This window comes from Lynx rufus, unplaced genomic scaffold (assembly GCF_022079265.1).
Source record: "Lynx rufus isolate CCGP_SWC_20201006 ecotype Redwood Valley unplaced genomic scaffold, mLynRuf1.p SCAF_9, whole genome shotgun sequence".
NCBI classification, from domain to species: domain Eukaryota; kingdom Metazoa; phylum Chordata; class Mammalia; order Carnivora; family Felidae; genus Lynx; species Lynx rufus.
Window position 1 is genome coordinate 73327706 of NW_025814897.1, and position 25675 is coordinate 73353380.

Below are 25675 nucleotides of genomic sequence, written 5' to 3' on the forward strand. Positions count from 1 at the left end.
GGGATCGTGCTGGGAGTTACCTTGTTTTACTTATTCATCACTCTTGGAAATATTTGCCTTACTCGTCAGTTTGATTCTTGGTTTATGATGGTTAGTCACTTTCAAGACATGAACATGAACACAAAGGATGAAAAACTTAAATCTTTAACACCAGGTAAGAATTGGGTAAAATACTGAAACAGACGGTTTCCAATTATTAGAAGGGGGACTGAATCAGCTTGCATACCCAGCATAGAGCACACAATACCAGGTAGGTGAATAGATCAAGTGCTCTGAAGAACAAGGCAAGTCACTTGGTGTCTGTAACCCCAGAGCACAGTACTCAAAAGGCGATCAATGCTAGCTGATACCAGTCTCTTGAAAAAGGGACTTCACCTTAGTGTGATTTCAAACACAACTTTGATTACTGCTTAGGGTAAACCTTAAGAAAATAGCTTATTCAGTGTACCTATTTAAGTGATACACACTTAGAAAACAGGCAGTACATAAAAATCACCCACTTTAATGTTTTCTGAATTCTGAAAGAGCGTGGCTCCATATACCAGCCCGACGTACAGCTTATCATTTACCTTACAATCTTCAACAACTCACTCATGGTTCCAGACTTGCCTCTTTTAAACAGGGATACCCACATACCTCATTAGGTTAAGAATTAAATACTCTGAAAACACCCAGCTGAGTGTTTATTTAACCCTCCAAAAGTTGCAAGGCTTAGTGACCTGGGTTCATGTCACCAACAGTTCTTCTGGCTCCCTGATTCAGATGAACTGTGCTTACTGTTACCTGAATCCCTTCTTCACCTTTAAGCCTTACCAACAAGACTGGGATCAAATTATCAGGTCTTCCTTAGGACCCTTCATACTAAAGATGTTCCTCCTGCAGAGAAACTTTCTCGTGCATTTCTTAGTAGACTGCCACATACACTCACAGGTCTACCTCAGTCTTAACATCAAATGTACCAAAAATACTTAGAAACATTTTTGCCATGACATCAAAACAAGTCACTGCTTTCCTAGTTTCTTCCAGTTCTGCCACTCCCTCCCCCATTTAACCACCCACCAAGTTATAAACTGCTCAGATAGTTGAGCAGTGAAGAGATGAATAGATGGGTGCTATCTCGTTGCTCCCCGCAAAATCACACTTCTCATTGTGCTACAACACTTCCACATCAAAAAACCAATACATATGAATCGATGATATATATACTTCTAGGGAAAGAAATACAAACTATGCTTCTTGTTAGACAATGATTTTATTGCTTGAGCACATGGTCAAATTTATGCAACCAGGGCAGAGGCTGTGGATGACTCGCTGAAAAGGAAAAAAGGAGAGGGAAGAAGTTGGATTATTATAGGTCCCCCATATTTATTCACAGACTCTAACACCTAGCAGAGCTATTTTCAAACAGCAAAATAAACCACAAATACATAAAATGCACCAAAACGCCAAGGTTCCTGAATTAGTTTATTGTGTTTAAGCATGAGGAACAAAGATGCTCACTCATCTAAGGGAGAACCGACCAACATAAGGAAAAACCCTTATAGTGAAACCCGTGAATGTTTGGAAATTAATCATCATAATGAGCTATCTATGCAAAAATGAAGACAACATAAAAACAAGGAGCAGAGCTATGAGCTGAAACTTTACCCACTATCTAGAAGTGATTCAAAGGGCTTATTCATGTTTTAAATCAGGGGTCTGCAAACTATGGCCCTTTGCTAGCCTTTGTAAATAAAGTTTCAGTGGAACATGGCCATACCCATTTGTTTACGTATTGTCTATGCTGTATTCCTCCTAAAATGGCAGAATTGAAATAGTAGTTGACCACATAGCCATGGCCTAAAACATTCACTAACAGGCCTTTTACTATAGTTGCTACTGTGTTTACTATATGGCTAATGTCCGTTCTTATTAACAAAAAAAGTTAATACTTACTATTTCCAATTTGGGGGGAGGACTCGTTTGGTCTTATAATATCGAGCCAACCGGTGAATACGGCTCTCGATAAGAATCAGTCGGAATTTAGCATCCTTATCCTAAAGGACAAATTATAAAGATTTATTCTTATCCTAAAAATAAAAACCGACATAATTTAAGAAAACTCCCTCAAAACAATAATCAAATATTATTTTAACAAAAGAATGTATAGATACCATGCACTTTTAAGTTACCCAATGCCCTGTAATAGAATCCTAGGCTAAGGTTCATGTGGCTAGATTAAATCCTTAAGGGAATTTAAGGCGCCCCAAAATTTTAACATGAATGATTCGCAAAACTGTGCAAATAAAACAAAATTCTGCAAATAAATAACTCAACATTTTCAATCAAGTGATATAGTGCATCTAGAGGAGCCAAAGCCACCCACCTCCTGCCAGTCTTTTCTGGTAGAATTTTTATTTCAAAGCAACTGTGGTGTCACAGTTTGTGTTTCAAGCCTCTTTAGGAAATTCAAATCAGATGCACTACAGTTTATTGAAGCTCATACAAACAGTTCCATTCTCTTACTTTTCTGTTCCTCTCAAGATGCTTTCGAACAGCAACAGCTTTCTTAATCAAATGGTAGAGGTCCTCAGGAAGATCAGGCGCAAGTCCTTTGGACTTAAGAATTCTCAAAATTTTATTGCCTGTCACAAAACGTACTTGTGCAACACCATGGGAGTCCCTCAGGATCACACCTGAAAAAAACAGTTAATATAAATCCCCCCCGCCAAACACAGAACTGAAGCATGTGATGTCAAGGCTCTGAGATCAAGTCATTATCCACGTTTCCTCTGTGAAACAGGGTTCCTTTTGTATCACAGAAAAACAACATGAGACTGCATGTAAAGCTCACTCAGACATCCAAGGTTGGTTTACCCAGCACTAAGGAAAACCGTTCTGGAGGAAACTGCCAATGCTGGTGCTTATCAACAGAGTGAACTTGATGGATTATAGGCCACCAAAGAAATCAGTGAGATTCCCACGTATATTTGCTTAATAATTGAACTTGGATCAGACATTCTTCTGAGAACTTTACATACATTATTAAATCTCAAAATAGCACCATCTGAGTATTTTACAGTTTATTATGTATTTCCTATTTTGTGTGATACCTCTGGCTAGACTAATTATATAGTTGCACGGTGCCTCGGTTTCCTCAACTGTAAGATGGAGAAAACTTCACAATCATTTGAAAGTACGGCAATCAGAATTACATGAAGTCATTATATATAAAATGTATAGAACCATTCAGCCAGGAATAACTAACTACCTAGCGCATACTAAGTACTCATTAAATTTTGGCGAGCATTTTAACAATTTTCCCGTCTTCCAAATTAAGAACTTGAGAGTTCAATAAACAAACACTTGGCCGCGGTCATCAGCGGTAAAGCCAGGAAAACCAGCAAAAAGTTTTTAAAGCACGTATGCGATACGTTTACCCCCAGCGACTTTTTCCGCAAGTTACACGAAGGCAGGCGGAAGGAGCTACATTATATATATATACCCACCGATTTGTGAGGGAGTCAGGCCCTTTTTGGCCAGTTTGTAGATCTGCTCCTTCACGTCGTCGGACGTCAACTTCAGCCACTGTTTAGGGAAAAGAAACTTGCCTTAGAAGGAGAAACCAGGGATGGTACCGAAGCACAGAGGTCTTTACCACCCTCCAAGAGGAGCTCCTCACGCACACATGGCCCCCACGCCTCGGTACCGCTTCTCCCGAGCGACGGATAGTAGCCCCCCTCCCCGACTTCTCCCGTGTCTCCGCAAGCTACTTACGGTGGGCACGCTGCGGCGGTAAGGCAGAGCCGACTGGGACAGGCCCTTCCTGGGGAAAGAAAGTCTCGGAATAAGGTGGTGGTGGTGGCCAGTGCCACAATAACCTACAACATCAACCCCCTCAATTCGCTGCCCACACGCCCCCCTTTTCCCCTCACCCCGCGGCCCGAGCCTTGCAACCCGCTCAGAAACCCGAGCTCACCCGGGAGCGTGCATGCGACCCATGATGGCGGCGGTCAGGCAGCAAAAAAGAGAGCGAGGGTAGGAAAGCCGCAGGAAGCTACCCAGCACACAGGAAGTGACCTCACATACGTCCACCCTTTTCGCGTGCAGGAGGCGGGGCTACGCTGCGTGACTCCCGGCGTCCCCTGGCTGCATGTCCCGAGATGCATTTCAGAGTTATGCTCCACGATTCCTCGAGGTGCAGGACTACGTATCCCGGCATGCATCGGTCTTTAAGGAGGCTTCTGGCCAGAGCGGGAAATTAAGTGCGCCGTTAGACTTTCTGGAAGAGCTGTCAGCGCTAAAAATGTACAGGTGCGAATCCCCGACTGGGAGTGAGCGTGGAGCAGCTACAGTTTCAGGGATTGGTGGATTTGGTCCCTGCCCCAGAAAGGCCACCGAATTTGGGCGCCTGAGGTTCAACTATGCAGTTGTTCATCCATTCACCAGCGCCAGCTCTTGTCTTGGTACTAGCTACGTCACAGTCTTTCTCTGCCCTTAATGAATTCACAATAACAATACCCTGGTAGTAAGTGCTACACTGGAAGTCATGGTAGTTACCACGCAGCCACCGCTATCACTTTTTAAAGTTTATTTATTTTGAGAGAGAGTGTGTGGGGGAAGGGCAGAGAGAGAATCCCAGGCAGGCTGCATGTTCAGCACGGAGCTCACCTTGGGGTTCCATCTCGAATGTGAGAGCGTGACCTGAGCGTAATACACGTTGGACACGTAACCAGCTGGCTGAGCCAGGTGCCCTGAAACCTGATTATTTTTTCAAGACAAAAAAAAAGTATTAGATCTAAAAAGTTACTGTTAACACATTTATTAAAAATAGAGGTTCAGTGACCAAAGGGTCTTTAAGGGTTGAACTTTTAAACCTTTTTTGAGGTAAAATTCACATACTATAAAATTTGCTATTTTAACCATTTTGAAGTGTACAATTCAGTGCCTTTTGGTATTTTCACAGTATTATGCAACCAACCATCATCAATTCCAGGAATTTTCGTCACCCCAAAAAGAAGCCTTGTACTCTTTAAGGAATTACCTGCTAGGCTCCACTCCCCCACAGGCCATGGCAACCACTAATCTGCTTTGTCTCTATGGATTTGCCTATTCTGGACATTTCATATAAATGGAATCATAAAATATGTGGCAGGCTTCTTCATTATCATAAGGTTTTCAAGGTTTGTCCATGTTGTAGCATGTTCGTTACTTTTTGTGGTTAAATAACATTCTATTTGGATATACCACATTTTATTTCTATTTGGCCATTATGAGTAATGCTATGAACATTTGTGTACAAGTATTTGACTACCTCTTTTCAATTCTTGGAAATATATATACATATATATGTATACATATGTATACACATATACATGTGTATATGTATATATGTGGTAATTTTAACTTAATATATGTATATATATGTATATATGTGGTAATTTTAACTTTTTTTGGCAGCTGCCAAACGTTTTCGACATCAGCGGCACCACATTACGTTCCCGCTAGCAATGTATGAGGGCTCAAAGTTCTCCACAGACTTTTTTAAAATTTATTTTTAATGTTTATTTTTGAGAGATCACGAGTGGGGGATGGGCAGAGAGGGAGAGGCAGAACCTGAAGAAGGCTCCAGGCTCTGAGCTGTCAGCACAGAGTCCGATGCGGGGCTCGAAGTAACAAAACGTGAGATCATGACCTGAGCAGAAGTTGGATACTTAACCCACCGAGCTACCCAGGCGCCCCTCTGCATATACTTAAAAATAAATAAATGCCTTTATTTAGTAGGTTCCATGCCCAATGTGGGACTTGAACTCACGACCTTGAGATCAAGAGTTGGATGCTCTACCAACTGAGCCAGCCAGGAGCACCCTACCACTTTTAAATTCTAGGTATCCCAGTGGGTATGAATTGGTATCTCATAGTAGTTTTGAGATATGTAGAGCCTGCTTGGGATTCTTTGCCTCTCTCTTTGCCCCTCCCCGGCTCCTAATTAAAAAAACAAAAAACAAAAAACAAAACCAAAAAAACCTCTGGTCCAATCCAAGGTTACAAAGATGTACACCCATGTTTTCTTCTAAGAGTTTTATAACTTTATGTTTAGATCTTTGATCTATTTTGAATTGTTGCATATGCTGTACCGTTCTTTTGCATGTGGCTGATTGTCCCATCACCATTTGCTAAAAAACCTCTTTACCATTTTAATGGTGGCAGTCTTGTGTCTTTTCTGGATCATGATTCAAACAAAAATAACCAAATGATTGTTCTAGAAATGAAAAATATAACAACCAAAACTAAAAACTTGATGGAGTGGGCGCCTGGGTGGCTCAGTGGGTTGAACATCTGACTTCAGCTCAGGTCATGATCTCATGGTTCATGAGGTTGAACTCCGTGTTGGGCTCTGTGCTGACAGCTGAGCCTGGAGCCTGCTTGGGATTCTGTGTCTCCCTCTCTCTGCCCCTCCCCCACTCATACTCTGTCTCTCTCTGTCTCTCTCTTTCTCAAAAATAAACATTAAAAAAACTTAAAAAAAAAAACCCAAAACTCAATGGAGGACTTAAAACAGTTGGAGAGAAGTAGTAAATTTGGAAAGGAAGTCACAATAAATTATTCAGAATTGAAGAAAGATTTAAGAATCCTAAAAAGAAAGAAAAAAGAAAAAAGCCCCATCCTAGTTAATACAGATAAAACAAGATTAGCCTAAGGTAAGTAACTGAAGGTGTATGATGGATTCATTCATGGAGTTCATTACCCTGTTATCTAATTTTGTATGTCTAAGTTTTGTGTGATAAAATTTTTCAAAAAAGGGTGAGGGGTGCCTGGGTGGCTCAGTCTGTTGAGCATCTGGCTTCCGCTCGGGTCATGATCTCACGGTTCGTGAGTTCGAGCCCCGTGTCGGGCTCTGTGCTGACAGCTCAGAGCCTGGGGCTTGCTTCAGATTCTGTATCCCCCTCTCTCTCTGCCCCACCCCTGCTTGTGCTCTGTCTCTATCTTTCAAAAATGAATAAACATTAAAAAAAAATGTAAGGATGAAATTAAGTCCCCCCCCCCCAACTGAAACTGGGTTTATTGCCCCAGGAAATTGGCTTTGTGTAAGTTATTAGTTTTTTGTGGTCTCTGGGCCCCTTTATATGTTCTCTGTAGGGTCAGAGAACCATAACCTCACACTGGATTATTCCAAGATGGAGGTAAAATATTAGAGAAATCTACATTTCTCTGTTTTGTAGATAGGTATATAACATGCTGTTACTACACTAGTCTAGTAAACCACCAAAGGCCATGGACCATACTCAGAGAAGTCTGTAAATATTGCATATTTTGTCATTCCAATTATATGAAATAATGATGGGGCAAAGTGGCAGTCCAGATCTTCAAAGAACCATATTTAGAAGTCAGATTTTTAGGGCAACTGACAGATCAGTTTTGAAATTCAGGATATTTGAACTTAATAAACTCCTGGGTGACAAACAAAGTACACAACAGTGAGCTCATATCAAAGTTTATTTATTTTTTAAGTAAACTCTATGCCCAACATGGAGCTTGAACTCACAACCCCAAGATCAAGAGTTGCATGCTCTACCAACTGAGCCAGGCAGGCTCCCCGAGTTCATATAAAGTTTGGAACCAAAAATGTTAATATGTTGATGAGTAAAGAAATGACAGCAGAGTTCCTTTATTCCAGAAATATTTTAATACAATCATAGTACAGGTTATGAAGTCACATTCAATCCACTGAATATATTCAAGGTATTAATAAAAATATTATACATCTTTACTCACTACCCTAATATAATTAAAGTATTTGGTTCTTATAGATGAGATTACTTGCCATATTCATTCATATTTGCACTGCTAATCGAACAGCATGTAAGTAAATCCATGGATTATGGTAAGTGGGAGCTTTAGTCCTTTTTGATCTGAAGTCTAAGTATCAAAATTGAGTATTTTCTTTTTTTAAGTGCCACAATACTTGAATCCAAGAACAGTCAACCAACTTAAGGCAAGATATTGAAACTTTTATACAACTTCAATTTGAAAAAAGAATACTTTATCAAATATCATACATGCCTTAACAGTTAGCTACCTATAGGTTTTTATAAAGGCAGTAATAAAAATGTCAGTGCAAGTTCTACATTGGGTTCCTCAGTAGAGAAAATAATAGGTTCTTGGAGTAAACCATTATTTCCAAATCCCAAAACACTGCAAAAGGAAATAATTTTTCTGGTGCAGGACTTACATGTAGCATAATTATTTTTACTCAGTAAAGATAGATATAAAACATTGTGATTATACATAAAAATTAGTGTCTTGGTGAGTCTGCTTAAACTTTTGCTTCAGATTTACTTCAATGCAAGCTTTATAAAATGTTTTTTTAAAAAACAACTGATTTAAAAATCTACTGATAATAGTGCAAAGAGGCGTCTCTGTCCTTTTTTTTTTTAAGGGCTGAAGATTAGCATTTTTACAAAGAAATAACTTACATTAAAATATACGTAAAATATGTGTGCATTTTTTTTTTAATGAGCAAAGAAGGCACAAAATGAGTTAAATTAAGAAAAAACATTACCATTTGTTCTGAACTCTGGTTAACTGAACAGTATCAATCATAATATACATTTTTAGGTAAGAAATCCACATTTGTTGTAATGGAAAAATGACATCACATTTTCTAGCTCTATTATTTGTGCTGAAAGACACTGCTGTAACAAATTGCAAATAGGCAGTATACATGGAGTCCAATTAACAATGGCCTTCTACCAACACAGTACTTTTTTTCTTTTCCTTTCTTTTTTTTTACAGTGGCTAAGTGATAACTCATGGAATGAAATTAGGTCTCAAAGCTAAAGGGAAAATATCTAGCACTTCTTTATATCTGCAAAAGTACTTGTACACTACAAAGAAATGTTAACTGGATGTGGAAAAAGCAAAAAAAAAAATGGTGTGCTTTGATCTGCATTTTAATTAAGTTATTAAATAGACAACACATTTTAACATAAAAAAAAAAAAGACATTCATATATTATACTAACAGGGTTTCCTACAAATGGACCATTAGTGTTAGGCACCAAAAATTTCAAGTGTTTTTTTTTTTTTTTTAATCTGTCCCATTGATAGATACATCCTCAGCCATTCTATTTCTGCTCTGTAGGTTTCACCATTTACATTAAACATTTGCACAGTTCATAAAAATTATGTTACGGGCAACTGAAGTGGAGACTGTCCTTTCTCTGCTGGTATTATTCATTACATGTTTTGTCAGTTACCTCACAGCAACTAGATTACTACAATCTCTGTTACCATTCAACAACTGTCAGAAAGTCCATGCTAGCCATGAGAATATATAAACATATTTATTCAAACTAAACACAAAATTATGTGTGCAGGTGAATAATAAAAATGAATCTTATCCTTAATGGTTACTGTAGAATAATTTCAATCATGTCCCTTATGATTCTGAATCCCATTATATTAAGTAATTCATGTGAATGTATAGTGTTTACAAAAATAAGTAAGACAGCTTACAAGACAAATTTTGCTATAAAAAATCTACATTAAAATTCAGTCTGGACCCTAGAATTCTTGTCCCGGGCCTCTTGTGAGGAGTCTGCCCTATTCATGGGGTTCTTCTACCAAACAGGAATGGGAACATGAGTGAACAATTTTCACTTGCTTAATGAAGAAGAGGAGTATAGATATATGGAGATGGATTACCAAAGTTCAATTCACAGTCCTGGGAATAAATGTAGGATTATAATGGAATGATGGAATTTATTATACAGTTACATTGGTGAATCTCATTCAGTTATAGAGCAACAAAAACATAAATCAAATGTTTAACTAAGTCACATGAGAAGTAGAAAAAATTATCTTTCTGTGGGAAAAACATTAGTAAATGTACATAATTCTTATCTTTAGTAAGTTGAAAGTGAGTGAAAACGACTTACTAATTATTTATCAAGTCAGGAAAAAATCAGAATGAAGTGCCAGGGAAGCATATGAAGTTAAGGCACCATTATTTACAACTTCAGTGATTGGCACTTATTCTGAAAAAGGCTTTAAAGACATGGGTGATAAAAAGCAGTATTATTTTCCCCTACTTCTATAAACTACGTAGTAGTTCTGAACATAACTATCTACTTGTGCTTTGCTTTTCGGCCCTGTGAATAGCAGCTGCATTTTCTGGTAACATCCTGCACCTTTCCTTTCCTTTGGTGTTTACGAACACACACAATGGTAAAGGCTATAAAAGGTGCAAAACAGGAAAACAAACATGCTGTGTCTGTGTAAGAAACAATGCAAAATAGATGGCTGAACTGACATAGCACTATCAGACCAAACTAAAGCTATTACTCTGAATTGCTCAAGAAAGGATTAAATCCTTCACCAACTCAAAGTCTTTGTCAGGACTTATATATTAAGTTTAGAGTTTATAGCATTCTATATAATGACTTTAAAACAGCAATGGCTTCAACAAGTTCTTAAAGTTAATTATGTGACTGTTGGTCCAACAGATGTATCGAAATGCAGTTAAGTACATTTACTTTATAATTTCTGTCCAAGTATAAAAATACTATACAAAGTTCATAAGTGTGTGTGTGTTTACATGTTTATAACTGTTCTTACTTCCAAAACTCAGAAATTCATTAGCTTACAAATAGGTTGCCGCAGTCAGCTGATACCACTTAACGGTCTCTTTGCTCAAGTTGAAATCTTTTAAAGGCAGGGTTATTCCACCCAAGAAAAAATTCTCCCGCAGAGATTCTGCACTGAGAACACTGAGTTGAAGTTCTCTCTGTCTTAGGGTTTCCTTGCTATATCCACTGTACACAAGCTATAGCAAAGGCAAAAAGAAACAGTAAGTTACAGATTATTTTAAGTAAAAACAGAAGTGAGATTAGTAAAGAGACTACAACTGCTGGCATTGACTATGACACATCTGGTGGAATGTGTCTCATACTTTAGATGCACATTTTGTATTCAGGAGTCTTGGATTATCATCATCATTCCTCTGAATGTCTGACATAGAAATGCACAAAGTAGAAAATTATTATTGGCTAAAAACTAACAACATGGATTTTCTGAGATGCAGGTATGGTGAAGGGAAAATCAGTTACAGTGCAGATGCCTGATATCTGAGCCGGAGAATGGAAGGAAGCAAGATGGGATAACATAATTATTTTACAAAAAATAAGGGTTAGAATTTCTTCTTGTTGTCTTTTCTGTTGGATTTTATATGCCATGAAATGATAATTTCTGATTATCCATACTTCACTGCAAATTCACCAAGTACACATGCAGTTTATAGCAAATCTGGAATGCTGAAAAGCTCTTTGAAATATCACATCAAAACAGATTTTTCCCCCCAACAAAGCCTCATCATAACTTCTAAGAAATATCACTTTAATCTAGTCCTTCTCACTGCCTAATAATAACTAAAAACTGACCACATTTTATTTCTTGAAAGTACAACACTACCAACTAGAAAAAACCAATACTACTTTTTGAGAATAACATCACCTGGTCTTCATCAAATATTGTATATGCTTTTAAAGGGCTACATTTTAACAAACTTATAACCTTGATGAAAATCCAGATTTATTTTCTTCCAAATCTCTATCCAGACATTTTTGTTAATGCACACAAATAATGTGGTGTTTATCCTGAAAATGTAGTTAACTAAGGGTTAGCAGGCTTTAATAGATAAGTTTCTAAGTTCTGAGTCACTCAGCAAAGTCACAGTTCTGTTCCACACTGTTCAGTTGATGCTTTGCTTATTGCTTTTAGTTCAGAGCACTCTTTATATGAAGAGGGTTGCTGGCAAACTAAAACCAATTAGGAAGAGGAGGATTTTTAAATTACATCCTATCAAATAAAGGTAAAAGTACTGAAGATGTTTTAAAAGGATAAACAGGAAGGGCATTTGAACTTCAGTTATCAGAAGAGCTGTCACGCAGAAGGAGAAAAAGAGTAGTTCTGTGTGGTTCCAAGAGGTACAACTGAAACCCACTAAGTGCAAATTGCAGGGAGTGAAGATTTCAGCCCAGTATAAAAAATAATCTAAGAGTTGGAACTGCCCAAATCAAAGTGGATGGCCTGGAAGCATTTCAGCACAGACTGAACATCCACTTTTTGGCAATGTTGCAGAGGGGCTACAAACATGGAAGGGTGGTTGAATAAGAACTCCTAAGATCTTTTAAAACCTAAGGGTCAATGATGGCAGGTTCAATTCTGCAACATTTTGTTAAGTACCACTAGATTGCTATTGAGTAGCTTTACTAGAACAATAAATAGTTCTGCAACTGATAACCTAAAAAATTTTAAGTGTTTAAACTTTAAAATCTCAAAAGAACAAATCTAGGACATTTTTAGAAATGATTTTAACTTACCATCTCATTGAATGTTGGATTCCTAGTTTTTCGTGAAATTTTGGTTTTCCGTTTGGATGTTTTGTGGGTATCTGGAAGTAGGTATGTTTTGACATATGGATTTGGGTCAGCTCCATCTTCAGTAACCTATAAAGAAAAGCATTCCCTTAACAGTAATACTTCTTACCAAGGTATAGGTTTTCTCTACAATCATCATTATTTGTAAACACTCACAAGATCTTTGATGTGCATCACCATGATGAAAAGAGTACCATTTCGGTAAGAGACAGATAATTTCACTGCTCCTCCAATTTGGCCTGGAGTAGGACTGAAAGGACCGGCATCTGAAAATATAAATACGTTCATCTTTATTTTATCTTGCTTGCACTGGTTAAAACAACAACAAAAGAAATTTGCTATAATTCCACGACCATTGCATGTGGGGAAAGAAAAAGGTAAATAACCTAATAGGCCACTGATTTATAGTTTTTTAGTAACCGCACTCTATCGGGAAAATGATGTGTATCCAGAAATTGATGGCCTTGGAAAGAATACCCCCGTTTCACTCTCACCAGACCACTGCCAATAACCCCACTGTCACTCTGCCACATCCACTGAGAAATTACAGGTTTGCATGTCATAAGGAAGCTGTAAATTATCAAGAAAGAGAAAAAATAATCTCACCTGCAGTCCTAGCTATTCCTTCAGCTTTTTCATCACGAAGTAAAGGGTGGAAAAAAGTACAAACAAGATCACACTAAGACACAAGAGGAAAACAAATCATTAGTTTAAATATTATGTAGCACAAAGAAGAGTATGTGGTTATTTTTTCAATCAGGACAGTCACCTCGGCCACATCCGTTGAAGCACTCATCAAACTCTGTAAATAACTATTTAACTCAATTTTCCTTTTGGCTGCTACATCTTTTATGTGTGTTCTTCCCAGAACCATCCTATTAGGAAAACTACAAAAGAAAACAAAAACAAGTGGGATTTAAATTATTTCACCTGGAAGTATTTATAGACTTAAGTATAATATTTAATTAGAAGTATTTTTAAAAATATATACTTAAATACAAAGTGGAGTCTTAATCTTCTAGAAAGTAAGTTTTGTAATTTCTTTTCAAAGTACTGGAGATGAAGTAGTTCAAGTACCTGTTATCCTTTTATAAACCTTGGTACAAAAGACACATTGTTTTGCTATTTTGCTATTTATTACTTATTTTCTACTATTTCTTCTCAACATTAGCCTATTCACAATATTTTATGCATATCTTCCAAAATAATCACTACTCACTCAATCAGCCAAAGTTATTGTTGAATAGTAGTCCCATACCAGGTCAATACTGTGTCCACAAGTGACATAGGGTCTAAATCAAGATAATCTTAACTCTGCCTATTTTGCTGACAGTGGAAAATGAGACTGCACATGGAAATAAATTCTGATACCCACTTTGTTGACTCTTTACTTCTGAAATCTAGTCTGAGAAGAATATGAGCAACTTGATGCAGGAAATCTATTGGTCATCAGCCACATCAAAACTGAGGGTTTTGAAAGGGTAACTGATACAAAACTAAGTTATATAAGATTTTGACTAACAGTCTCAATACCTCAGCTGTTTTTTTTTTTTCCCCCTCAAGGAGCTGAGTATGGCCAAAATTATTTCTGCAGTGATTTAAAATCTGACTTTTCTAAAACCAAGATTCTAAATTATTATCTGGTGTTGCTCACTGTGGTACAGACAATAAACTAAGAGGTTCAACTAAGTTCCCTGACCTCACTGTAAAGGTAGTTGAAGCAACGATTTACCTAGCCCAATAGGATTTGTAAAAAAAAAAAAAAAAGAAAAAAAAAAAAAAAGCTTCAACTGAAAGTTTTTTTCTAGTTTTCTAGAAAGCTAGAAAATCCCATATTTTAAGTTTAGGATCTTGATCATTTATTCACTGTTTATTCATTCACCAAAAACATACAGTTCCTTGTCTATGGATGGATCAGACCCCTGCCATACAAAGGAAAATAAGTCACATATGGTCCACTGTACCTTACCACGTGTTTACACAAAGCTTTTGACCTACGCTTGGTAAGAAATTGTTTCTGTGAAAAAGGATTAATAAACAACAATGGGAACATACCCTGGTAACTTCCAAAGTGGAAAAATAATACTGAGCTTATTGTGAAGCTCCTGAAACTCATCAAAGGTCCGGAACACAAATGATGGCTCAAGCTGTCCTTCCCTCAAAATTCGGACTACATAAATCTGAAAAGAAATCACAACCCAAATGCATTAAACAAAATACTTCCCTGACAGAAAATTCATAGCTTGACCATTCTATGTAGTCCAAATGCTTTTAAATTAGTAATCGATATGTCACTGATAAGAAACAGCAAACATAAAAGTCATCGTATTTATATATAGCACATCAACTATATCTAATAGTGATATTAACCACTGTAAGATATATAAACAACTGGAAAGTGAAACTCACTTATTTCCAGGATTAAATATAATAAATGTACTTCCTGAAATTTATAAATTTAGTGCATTTCCAATGAACATATTAATAGGTTCATTTAAAAGAGTAAATGAGAAAAGCAAAATTTATGGTGGCAGGAGGATCAGGGAAAACTTGTCTTACTGGATATTTAAACTATGGTAAAGTCACAGTACTTTACAGAATACAATACTGTTATAGAAATAAGTCATATATTTACAGAAGACCAGAAATAAATTCAGGAATGAATATATGTATATCCATTATACTTAAAATATACTACCATTATAATATTCTACATTATGATATATTAATGTCATAAATCATTGAGGGAAAGAATGGACTACTCAGTAAAGTGGTGTTAGGATAAAACACTAAATAAACTTACAAAAATTTACTAATAGGTGAAAATTAAAATAATAAAATTGTTTTATAAAATATCACTTTATCAACAATTTAAAGACTGTGCTGCAAAGTATTTCCCAGCAAAAGTATTAGCACAGGGTGAAAAATAATAAAACAGATGATCATGCTATCCTTTTGGGGGACAAGGGGAAGCATACTAAAGATGATGTTTTTGTTCAAAGATGAACTTTATGTGTGTGTGTGTGTTTTATAATACTTCATCCTTAGTGGAATGAGAACTAAAAACTTCATATGCTTATAAATAGGATGAATTTGTTACCATGAGCAAGCTTTACCTTAAAATTAAGAACAAATTCAAGGAAGGAGAAAAAGCAAAATAGCACCATCCTTTTAGTCTGGTCTCTGAAAGGAAGAGTAACATTCTTCTCCCATGGTTTGGGAGCAAATTTACCCAGAAATAAATACCAAAAAACAATAAGGGATTCCTCTATGTATTTATTTTGGACCATCCAAAAAGAAAGAAGTATGAGAAGAGCAAGTGTTAGGAACTTTAGCAGAGTCAGTGAAGGAACCAGGAAAGGACAACAGTAATGCATGCATGAGTCTCTACAAATACCAAAAACAAACTTACATAATGTTTATCCGGGTTGTATTTCTTATGGTAAGTGAAAACGGAGACTTCCTTGATTCGACCATCTTGTCTAAATGAGTATGTTTTGGGTGAAAATGAAAGGATGGGCTCATCATTGGAAGGAAGACCAGAAAAACGCAACTGAGCAAGATTGTGAATGAAGAAGTTAAACTTCGTGGCAATGCTTCCCAAACTTGATTCAATAAGCCTACAAAACAATCAGAAAATACATTAATAGTAAATGTTCATGAGAAAACATGTTCAGTTCTTTTAACATAATAAAAGATGAAAAATATTTTCATTCCTTATTTAAAAAAATGTTTTAAGATTTCATTTTTAATCTCTACACCCAATGTGAGGCATGAACTCACAACCCCGAGATCAAGAGTCACACACTCTACTGAATGAGCCAGCTGGGCGCCCCTTAAATTTTTATCTACCCACCTACCTACCTACCTACCTCTGTGTCTCCGTGTGTGTGTATGTATATATATATATACATGGAGCCTGAACTCATGACCCTGATCATCAAGAGTCACATGCTCTACTAACTGAGCCAGTCAGGCACCCCATTTTCATTCCTTTTAAAATATTAAGCAGATCCTCACTTTGTAAAGGGTTTCCTTTGTTCTTCAGGCCAAAAACCCATTAAAAGATATTCCATCCCAACAAAACATTTTAGCACAAGAAAGTCTCCATTCCATCCCATCCCATTGTCTCCAAGAAACAATGCTTTCATTTCTTGAGCTCTGTGGGGTCCAATACCCCCAATTATAGAAGATAATTGGTATAATGCCAAAAAAATAATTATTTAATCCCCCCTTTTATTTATTTTGAGAGAGAGAGAGAGAAAGAGAGAGGAGAGAGAGCATGTGTGCAAGTGGGGGAGGGGCAGAGAGGGGGAGACAGAGAATCCGAAGCGGGCCTTGAACTCATAAACTGAGATCATGACCTGAGCTGAAACCAAGAGTCACAGTTGGAGAGTTTACAACTGAGCCACCCAGGCACCCCTTTAATTCCCTTTTAATAAACAGGGAAGGTAGCAACTAAACAGGTATAGAAGGAAGCATCGGAAAATAATTCAAATTTAATAAAATCTCTTCTATCAAATAGTAGTAGCATCTGGAATCAGATTCCTTCTTCAGATAATAATAATTTCCCTTAGTTGGAAAAAGAAGTTTTGACAGGATATGGAGTTTGGTGGGAATAAATCTGGAAGGCAAGTGTGAGTAAAACATTTTAGGCATGCAAAAAGAAACAAGAAGTCTCAGAAACAGGATAAAGGAATCCAGAAAGAGGAAAGAGATTCAAAAAGAAAAGTCAAGAACCTCACACAAAGGTTCTTACCTGGCTATGGACTGAATATTTGTATCCTCCAAAATTCATACATTGAACCCCAACCCCATATGGCCTTTATGGAGTTAGTAAGATTAGAAGAGGTCACAAGGATAAGGATAAAAATTCCTATAAGAACACACAAGAAAGCTTATGCTTTCTTGTTCTATATCTCCTTCTTTCATGTGAGAAAACCTCAAGAAGGCAATGATCTATAACCTAGAGCCTTCACCAGGAAGTGAATCAGCTGGCACCTTGATTTTAGACTTTCCAGCTTCCAGAACTAAGAGAAAATAAACGTCTGTTTTTTAAGCCATGTCGTCTATGGTATTTTGTTATGGCAGCTCAAGCAGACTGATACATGCCTGCTTTATAGTTTTGCCAGGAGAGGCAACAAATCTCTTTAAAAAAACAAAGCAAAACCCATCAATACCTAAATTATCAGGATTAGTTTGGAAGGCTATACAAAAGTCAGCTTCCTTCAATTCAATTCAGGCCAGACTCTTGAGACTAGGGAAGTCCAGTCCAGTTTTCTATCTCTTCTCCACTGAGAGGAAGAAGGCAAGAGAAAAAGGAGAAAAGAACATAAGCTCATGTGTCCCTCCCTGCTATGGCATAATAATGAGGTGGTATCACTATACCACAATAATGAGGTGACCAATTTGCCAGGAAGATCTGCTTTTAAAGCAAAAATAACAAGTTCAAATGCCAATAATTGGTATACGTGTTTTAAGTACCATGTCATACATTAACAATTTACTATAGCAGTGTCCCAGAGTTCACTGTTTTAAGCATTTATAGTATCCACAAAAACTGTCATGGCAGAATCCTGAAAAACAGATTAACACAGATATTATTTTAGGAAAAAACCCAAAAAACCTTGTATTTGGCATTATAGAAAATACGTCTTGCAGAAATAGTTCATACACAGGATGTTTATAATTGAAGTCACATACTAAATAAGCTATTTTGAGAGAAATTTATTTTTAAAATGGTTATTGCAAATCCTTTACATTTATTCAGTAAACAAACTTCTGACATAAAATATACTTTTGATAAGGCTACTATTTGCTAATACTGTGACTCACAATTCCTTCCTGAAAAATCAGAATTTTGATATATAGCATTTGTTTAAGGAAAACAAATCAAAGCTATGTCCCTTCTCTAACATATTTAAATATGCCTTACCTAGTGAAGAAAATTGTAGCTTCTGCATCTGTAGTTTGGGGTTGAAGTGCATCTCTAACATATTTCAAGTCTTGAATACTTGTAAGTTCAGGTAACCCTGAAGGAATCATCTGTAGAAAGGAAAAAAGAGTTTGTGAGTTCAATTTTTTAAAACTCTGTTCCTTACCCATCCCTTAAAAGCTGGCCAAGTAATTAGAACTGAAGCAAACAAAACAATCACAGTTTTGAAGAGTCTGTATTAGTGTTTTAGGGACCTAAGTGATTCGGTTACAAATGGAAAACACCAAGGCCAAGGAAGTCAATTGTTGGATGTCACAAAGCCAGGTTATGGAATAAAAGCTGTAAAATACAGACCTTTTGTCTAGTCCTCTGTTTTTATATCAAGTTCAGTCACAATAATCATAGTGGAGGTTTACTTTTAACTTAATAAACATCCAGAGAAGTATAAAAATCTGCACACACCCAGATTAAGACACAAAATATGTTCCAGCATTCCAGATGACCCTCTCAGGGTCCTTTTCAGGTACTTTTTACTCCCCACTCCCAGGGTAGCCCACTCTCGTGACTTATTTTTTTGTATTTTATATAAACGGTGTCTGGAATATTTTACAGAGCAGCAATTTTTGAATATTTTGGTGATAGTATATCTAACATTTGAAACTACAGTAAATTTCATTCCAAAATATCCTTCTTTAGATACTGAAACACAGAGCAGTAATGTAAATTAATTAAAGGCTTATAAAAGAACAGAGTTACCAGAGAAAGGAGATTAAGAAAGAGGTTTGTTTGCTTTCTTATTAAGTTGTAGGCCTGGCAGCAGAGGTCCACAAACAACTGGAAACGAATGGTGGGCTTTTCACCCCCATTGATGACATATGCCATATCAGAAGTCAGCACAAAAGGAGCCCGATCCCTATTTAAAAAGAAAATACACACAAAGTATTATTTATAGAAGATATTCAAATAGTGCTATTGTTATCACATGGTTACTGAACGAAGCTATCTGAGCCATAGCAATTTCCAACTGGGAAACTTAGTACTGGGCAGTGTTGAATCTGCATTAAAACTTATAAATTTGTATTTGCAGGAAAGCCTTCATATAATCAATCTCATTACTTAGAATATATGAATTTTTTCCAAGATGATATTTATAAATCCACACACTCAAATAGTGATCAAATAGTAGCTACAAATATACAGACAAAAATTTTGCACTCATTGCCGTTATACAAATGGGAGCATTTTTTACAGGTACCACTAACTAGATAAAATACACCTTAATTCATTTCAGCAAAGGTTACCACACACACACACTCATCCTCGTGTACTACAATGGTAAAGTCATCTCTTAGGGTCTTTTTCATCCCCAGTCATGCTCAGTGGGAGCTACAAGGCAAAGAACAGCAAGAAAAGAGGCAGTTAATGTTTGGGACATTAATTTGTGAAATAAAAAGTGCCTCTCTTTTAATATAAGTTGTGTCCACTAATTAAAATCAATGTTATGGCTAAATGTGTCAAAATAAAGGTTCATCAAAATACACAAAGATACCTTACATAAAATTCTAATACTGTCAAAACAAAAATATCTTTTATTTAACATTTATTTATTTTTGAGAGACAGAGGGAGACAGAGCACAAGCAGGGGAGGGGAAGAGATGGGGAGGGGGGAGGGATGGGAGCAGGAGTGCACAGAATCCAAAGCAGGCTCCAGGCTCTGAGCTATCAGCACAGAGCCTGACGCGGGGCTCAAACTCACAGACCCCGAGATCGTGACCTGAGCCGAAGTCGGACGCTTAACCAACTGAGCCACCCAGGTGCCCCCAAAATGAAAATATCTTTAGCATTACTTGAAATGAATTCACTCAAAATCAACGATCTCTTGAATAAATCTGAAGAAAGCAAACCAACAGCTTCAGCTTTCTTGGGAAGAAAAAAGTGGAGGAGGAATGCTTAGACTGTAAAACAGTTGATGTTAAAATAATCAAAAACTTAACACTCACATGGTAAGAAAGGTCAATTTCTTTTTCCTTCAAGTAAAAATTACTACAGAAACTCTTGCAGATATATATACAAATAATGGATGGATACAGATAATTTTATTAATACCTTTTGAAACGCGATTCACAATGTGGAAATCTTCAGAATTACCTGAAGTACTGTGTTTTTTTGTTTTTTGTTTTATAAGTAGGCTCTACACCCAACATGGGGCTTGAACTCATGACCCTGGGATTAAGAGTTGCATGCACAACTAACTGAGCCAGCTAGGCGCCCCCTGGGGTATTTAAGTGCCTCTCTTCTTTAGCAACAATAACAATATTAGTACCTTTTGAAGCTACCAAACATCTGTGCATGGCCCAAAAACTTTCCAAAGTCAATGTGAAACATATGTCCTGTGCTTCGAAGCATTATGTTGTCATTGTGTCGATCACAGATGCCTAAAACATAGGTAGCTACACAGCATCCAGCACAAGAATAGATAAAATTTTCAGAAGCCTGTAATAAAGATATAAAATTGTTTTAGGAAAAAAAAAATTTTTAAAGGAGGCATGTTATAAAGATTAAAGTAATTCATCACCCTTTGAAAATACTATCATAATCCATTTTCTTAATAGCTTATAAACTAGGTTATGGTAACAAAAGCCAGCCTTTTCCTATTTCGAAAACAAAAACACCTTCTAAAGATGGTTATTGCCCCTATCTCTCTAACTTTTGTCTTTTAAAAGGCAGAGATCCTGCCAGTCCCTACTGAGGGTATGTGCTGCCTTTGAACATCTTTTAAGAATCATCGTTGTGTTGGGGCGCCTGGGTGGCGCAGTCGGTTAAGCGTCCGGCTTCAGCCAGGTCACGATCTCGCGGTCCGTGAGTTCGAGCCCCGCGTCGGGCTCTGGGCTGATGGCTCGGAGCCTGGAGCCTGTTTCCGATTCTGTGTCTCCCTCTCTCTCTGCCCCTCCCCCGTTCATGCTCTGTCTCTCTCTGTCCCAAAAATAAAAATAAAAACGTTGAAAAAAAAAAAAAAAAAGAATCATCGTTGTGGACCTCTGCTCCTCACAGCCTCTGCTACTTAGCACAAGTGGTAACACTGTGATAAAGGATTATAAAAGAGTATTTTCCCTTTTTTGGCTTATAGGGAAGGCATGTATAAAGAAAGTCACCTGCTATCTTTAAACATACAATAATATAACTAATGTGTTTTGTTGACTCCTTATGTAACATCTGCAAGTTTCTCAAAGATGGAAATCTTTCACTTTAGTCTTGCTTGTCCTGGGGATTAAGTTATTAACACATCATATAGAACGATACAGCAAGATGTATATAATAAGCATTTTTGTCCAAAGCATATGCATTTAGTATATTCTCAAGACACTACATTTCATTTTTGTTTGTTTTTTAAGTAGGCTTCACGCCTAGTGTGGAGCTTGAACTCACAACCCTGCAATCAAGACCTGAGCTGAGATCAAAAGTCCGATGCCCCTCAAAATAGTACATTTCTGAATGGAGCAGTCATAAGGCTCTATATGTCCATGTGATTATTCCCCAGAAATTATTACTGATGATGATAAGACCAAATGTTTAAATAGCACTTATCACAAACTAGGCACTATACTATTCTCTTTCTACATACAAACACAGTATATGACAAAGGTACCATTATGATTGCTATTTTACATATGAGGGAAACTGAAACAGAGTAATTATTTTCCCAGAACCACCTAATTGTTAAGTGGCAGATACAAGATTCAAACCCAAGCAATGTGACTCCACTATGTTATATTCTTAGTAAAGGATATTAAAAGTTAAATGCATAAAAAGTACACAATGTATTTTACTTGACAATTATTTTGTGTCAAACCACTTTCCCCGGAACCACAAAAGAGCCAACATTACTATAAACAAGTATTGGCTTTTGCTGCACTGCTTCCTCAATACCACAACAAAGAAAAGGGGTTGATCTTAAACAGTTTAAAAGACCAACAAAGGACAAAATTCCTCTACAAAATTAAAATTTCTCAACAGATAGCATTTGTACATATCTTTAAATATGATACATTAATGACAAAGTAGGTTGGCAAATGATATTAAAACAGATCTCCTTATATTGCCATTGAAAGTGTTTTTAGAAAGGAAAAAAAAAGTATTCTTGAGTCTTTCTTAGGCCAATTTAGGATCATTAAAAGTTTTTAACTCTTAAGAGATTTTCCTTTCCTATTATAGCATTCAAAAGTGTGCCAAAAGAAAAAAATGACACCTCTAATAACTATCAACTACAGAATTTACTCAATGTAGGGCTTTCCATATAAACTCACTTAATTCTCATAATAACCTTATAGTACTATTATTTTTTACAGCCATAATAAGTACTATAATACCATAACATATCCTATTTTATACCACAGGTCACTGAGGCACAAAAGAGGTTAATAATTTGCCCAAGGCTCAATAGCTAGTGAGGAACCTGGGAACTAAGTCAAGCTCAGAGAGTCTAGCCCATAATCTTGCTCTCAACTACCACACAATACAGCCACTCTTCCTCATTTCCATAACTTTTCCAAGATCTTTGTGAAATATAACATTCTGCATTATAAAAATACCTCTGTTTTGCTGGCCTCTAAAAGCATGTTTGGAATGTTTGGAGGGTAATTTAGCATTGGTTTCACTCAGACTCCTGCCATTAAATATACTGTTTTTATACATATATTTTTTTAATTAGAGAAAGACGGCTGTTTTTACAACTTAAACTAAATGTCTAATCACCAGAGCTGGAAAATGAAAGCACTTATGACCTATGTAATACATTTTTGACAAAGTTATCTGGAATAAGAAGACATGCTAATCACCTTTTCATATTCCTCTTCAGAAGGATTGTATTTCCTCAGCCACTCTGCAAGTGGTTTATCTTTAAAGGATCCAGTCACACCATATTCCACTTGGATTTTCCTGAGGGTATCTGAAGCAGGAACTAGCTCCACCATACCTTTAACAACAAAACATTAATCTATGTGAAAATGTCTCCCAAGAGTAAGACTTTAAAAAATTTTTAGGGTGCTTTAGGGTGCCTGGGTGGCTCAGTCGGTTGAACGACTGACTCCTGATTTCGGCTCATCAGGTCATGATCTGCGGTTGTAGAGATCAAGGCCCAAGTAGGGCTCTGTGCTGACAGAGCCTGCTTGGGATTCTCTCTCCCTCTTACTCCCTCTCACGCATGCATGCTCAAAAATAAAATAAACATTTATTGTACTTTTTTTAATGTTTATTTTTTGAGAGCATGAGTGGGGGAGGGGCAGAGGATCCAAAGCAGGCTCCATGCTGACACCAGACAGCCCAATGTGGGGCTTGAACTCAAGAACCATGAGATCATGACCTGAGCTGAAGTCAGACACCTGAGTCACCCAGGTGCCCCAATAAACAAACATTAAAAAAAAAATTATAGCTTTCAATCTTAGACATGAGATACCAGTTAGGAATTATCATTAAAAAAAAATCAAGTCTCTTAAATACAGAGAACAAACAGAGGGTTGCTGGAGGGGTTGAGGGAACAGGGATAGGCTAAATGGGTAAGGGGCATTAAGGAATCTACTTTGAAATCATTGCTGCACTACATGATAACTAACTTGGATATAAATTAAAACATAAATAAATAATTTTAAAAAAAAGAATAGGGGCGCCTGAGTGGCTCAGTCGGTTAGCCTCAGGTCATGATCTCGTGGTTTTTGAGTTCGAGCCCTGTGTCGGGCTCTGTGCTGAGAGCTCAGAGCCTGAAGCCTGCTTCGGATTCTGTGTCTCCCTCTCTCTCTGCCCCTCCCCTGCTCATGCTCTGTTTCTGTCTCAAAAATAAATAAAAACATTAAAAAAAAAATTAAAAAAAAAGAATAGTATCTACTTCAAAAAGTTATTAATGAGTATTAAAGAAGTCTATGTGACATATTTAGCATGATGTTTGGTACATAGTAAAGTCTATCCAATGGTAACTATTTTTATTATGATAATTATTATATTAACTCCTATAAAATTCTCTCTCTCTTTCCTTCCCCCACTTGCACTGTTTGTCTCTCTCAAAATAAACTTTAAAAGCTAAACATTAAAAAATTGTAAAAATGGTAGATTTTAAATAAAATAAACAAATAAAAAAACAAATAAATAAAGTCTGGAAGCCCATGCTAGAAAATTTGAGCAAGCAAAATTTTTTTATTTTCAGAAGTACCCAAAATCTAACAGCTGAATTTGACTATTTGAGACTCTACAGTTTATACAACCATGTGCTACACACTCCCAAGAATAACAATTTTAATTACAAATTAGAGGATTCTGACCTAGTTAATAAAGTTACTTGTAAGATATGTGCCATCCCATTTCAGCACAAAAAAGCTTACTCTGATCATGTATTTGGGAAATGATGCAATGTTTCAGAGTACACTAAGCCCTTTCAAAGGGAAGAGCAGATTAAGATTGTCCTTGTGATAATGTGTAAATCTCCAGTATGTGTTATTTGTCTTCCTAACTGAAAATGTAAATGCCTGGCTAGGCAAATCATTTTTTATTTTCCTTACTTTTTAAAAAAATGTTTATTTTGAGAGAGAGAGAACGTGCACGAGCATGTGAGCAGGGGAGGGAAGAGACAGCGAGAGGTAGAGAGAGAAGCCCAACCAGGCTCCTCACTGCCAGTGTGGGGCCGCACGTAGCAATCCCACAAACCATGAGATCATGACCTGAGGAGCCACCCAGGCACCCCATATTTTCTCTACTTTTAAAACAAATAAATTTTAAAACAAATACACTTTTGAAACAAATAAATTATGGGACATTTACATAAGGGAATACAATGAAGTAGATCTCTATGTACTTATGCTTAAAAATATGCTATTAAATACAAAATCCAGATGGAGAACTGTCCTTTTGTGTTTATTTTTTTTAAAATTTTTTTTTTTTTTCAACGTTTATTTATTTTTGGGACAGAGAGAGACAGAGCATGAACGGGGGAGGGGCAGAGAGAGAGGGAGACACAGAATCGGAAACAGGCTCCAGGCTCCGAGCCATCAGCCCAGAGCCTGATGCGGGGCTCGAACTCACGGACCGCGAGATCGTGACCTGGCTGAAGTCGGACGCTTAACCGACTGCGCCACCCAGGCGCCCCTGTCCTTTTGTGTTTAAAAGAAAGATTATGTATGTTAGAATATCATGCATGTTAGAATATATACAAAATAGTCCCAGAAGGCTATGTAAGTGGCTTTATTTTGGAAGTAGGATGCCTAGGATTAAAAATGGAGGTGTGGGAGAAACTAAGATTTACTTTTCAATTTATTCTATTACATGCTACACAGATATTT

The 25675-nt window shown here is 36.9% G+C and overlaps 2 protein-coding genes across 2 annotated transcripts in view; both read right to left on the reverse strand.

Annotated features, from left to right (window-relative positions):
* Nucleotides 1-1233: 1233 nt before the first annotated feature.
* Nucleotides 1234-4017, reverse strand: RPS13 (ribosomal protein S13). Its single transcript, XM_047072185.1, has 6 exons — nucleotides 3959-4017; nucleotides 3757-3805; nucleotides 3489-3567; nucleotides 2506-2675; nucleotides 1936-2036; nucleotides 1234-1311 (listed from the first exon to the last, which is right to left on the reverse strand). The coding sequence occupies exons 1-6, from the start codon at nucleotides 3979-3981 to the stop codon at nucleotides 1278-1280; spliced, it is 456 nt and encodes a 151-aa protein (XP_046928141.1). The 5' UTR covers nucleotides 3982-4017; the 3' UTR covers nucleotides 1234-1277.
* Nucleotides 4018-8469: 4452 nt separating this feature from the next.
* Nucleotides 8470-25675, reverse strand: part of PIK3C2A (phosphatidylinositol-4-phosphate 3-kinase catalytic subunit type 2 alpha) — a 121846-nt gene continuing 104640 nt past the window's right edge. The window contains exons 23-33 of the mRNA XM_047070483.1: nucleotides 23189-23325; nucleotides 20677-20846; nucleotides 19110-19266; nucleotides 18354-18463; nucleotides 15831-16038; nucleotides 14474-14598; nucleotides 13188-13305; nucleotides 13025-13097; nucleotides 12575-12684; nucleotides 12362-12487; nucleotides 8470-10806 (exon numbers count right to left, since the gene is read on the reverse strand). Coding sequence (XP_046926439.1) covers nucleotides 10624-10806; nucleotides 12362-12487; nucleotides 12575-12684; nucleotides 13025-13097; nucleotides 13188-13305; nucleotides 14474-14598; nucleotides 15831-16038; nucleotides 18354-18463; nucleotides 19110-19266; nucleotides 20677-20846; nucleotides 23189-23325 — 1517 coding nt within the window. The 3' untranslated portion in view covers nucleotides 8470-10623. The remainder of the gene's footprint in view (nucleotides 10807-12361; nucleotides 12488-12574; nucleotides 12685-13024; nucleotides 13098-13187; nucleotides 13306-14473; nucleotides 14599-15830; nucleotides 16039-18353; nucleotides 18464-19109; nucleotides 19267-20676; nucleotides 20847-23188; nucleotides 23326-25675) is intronic.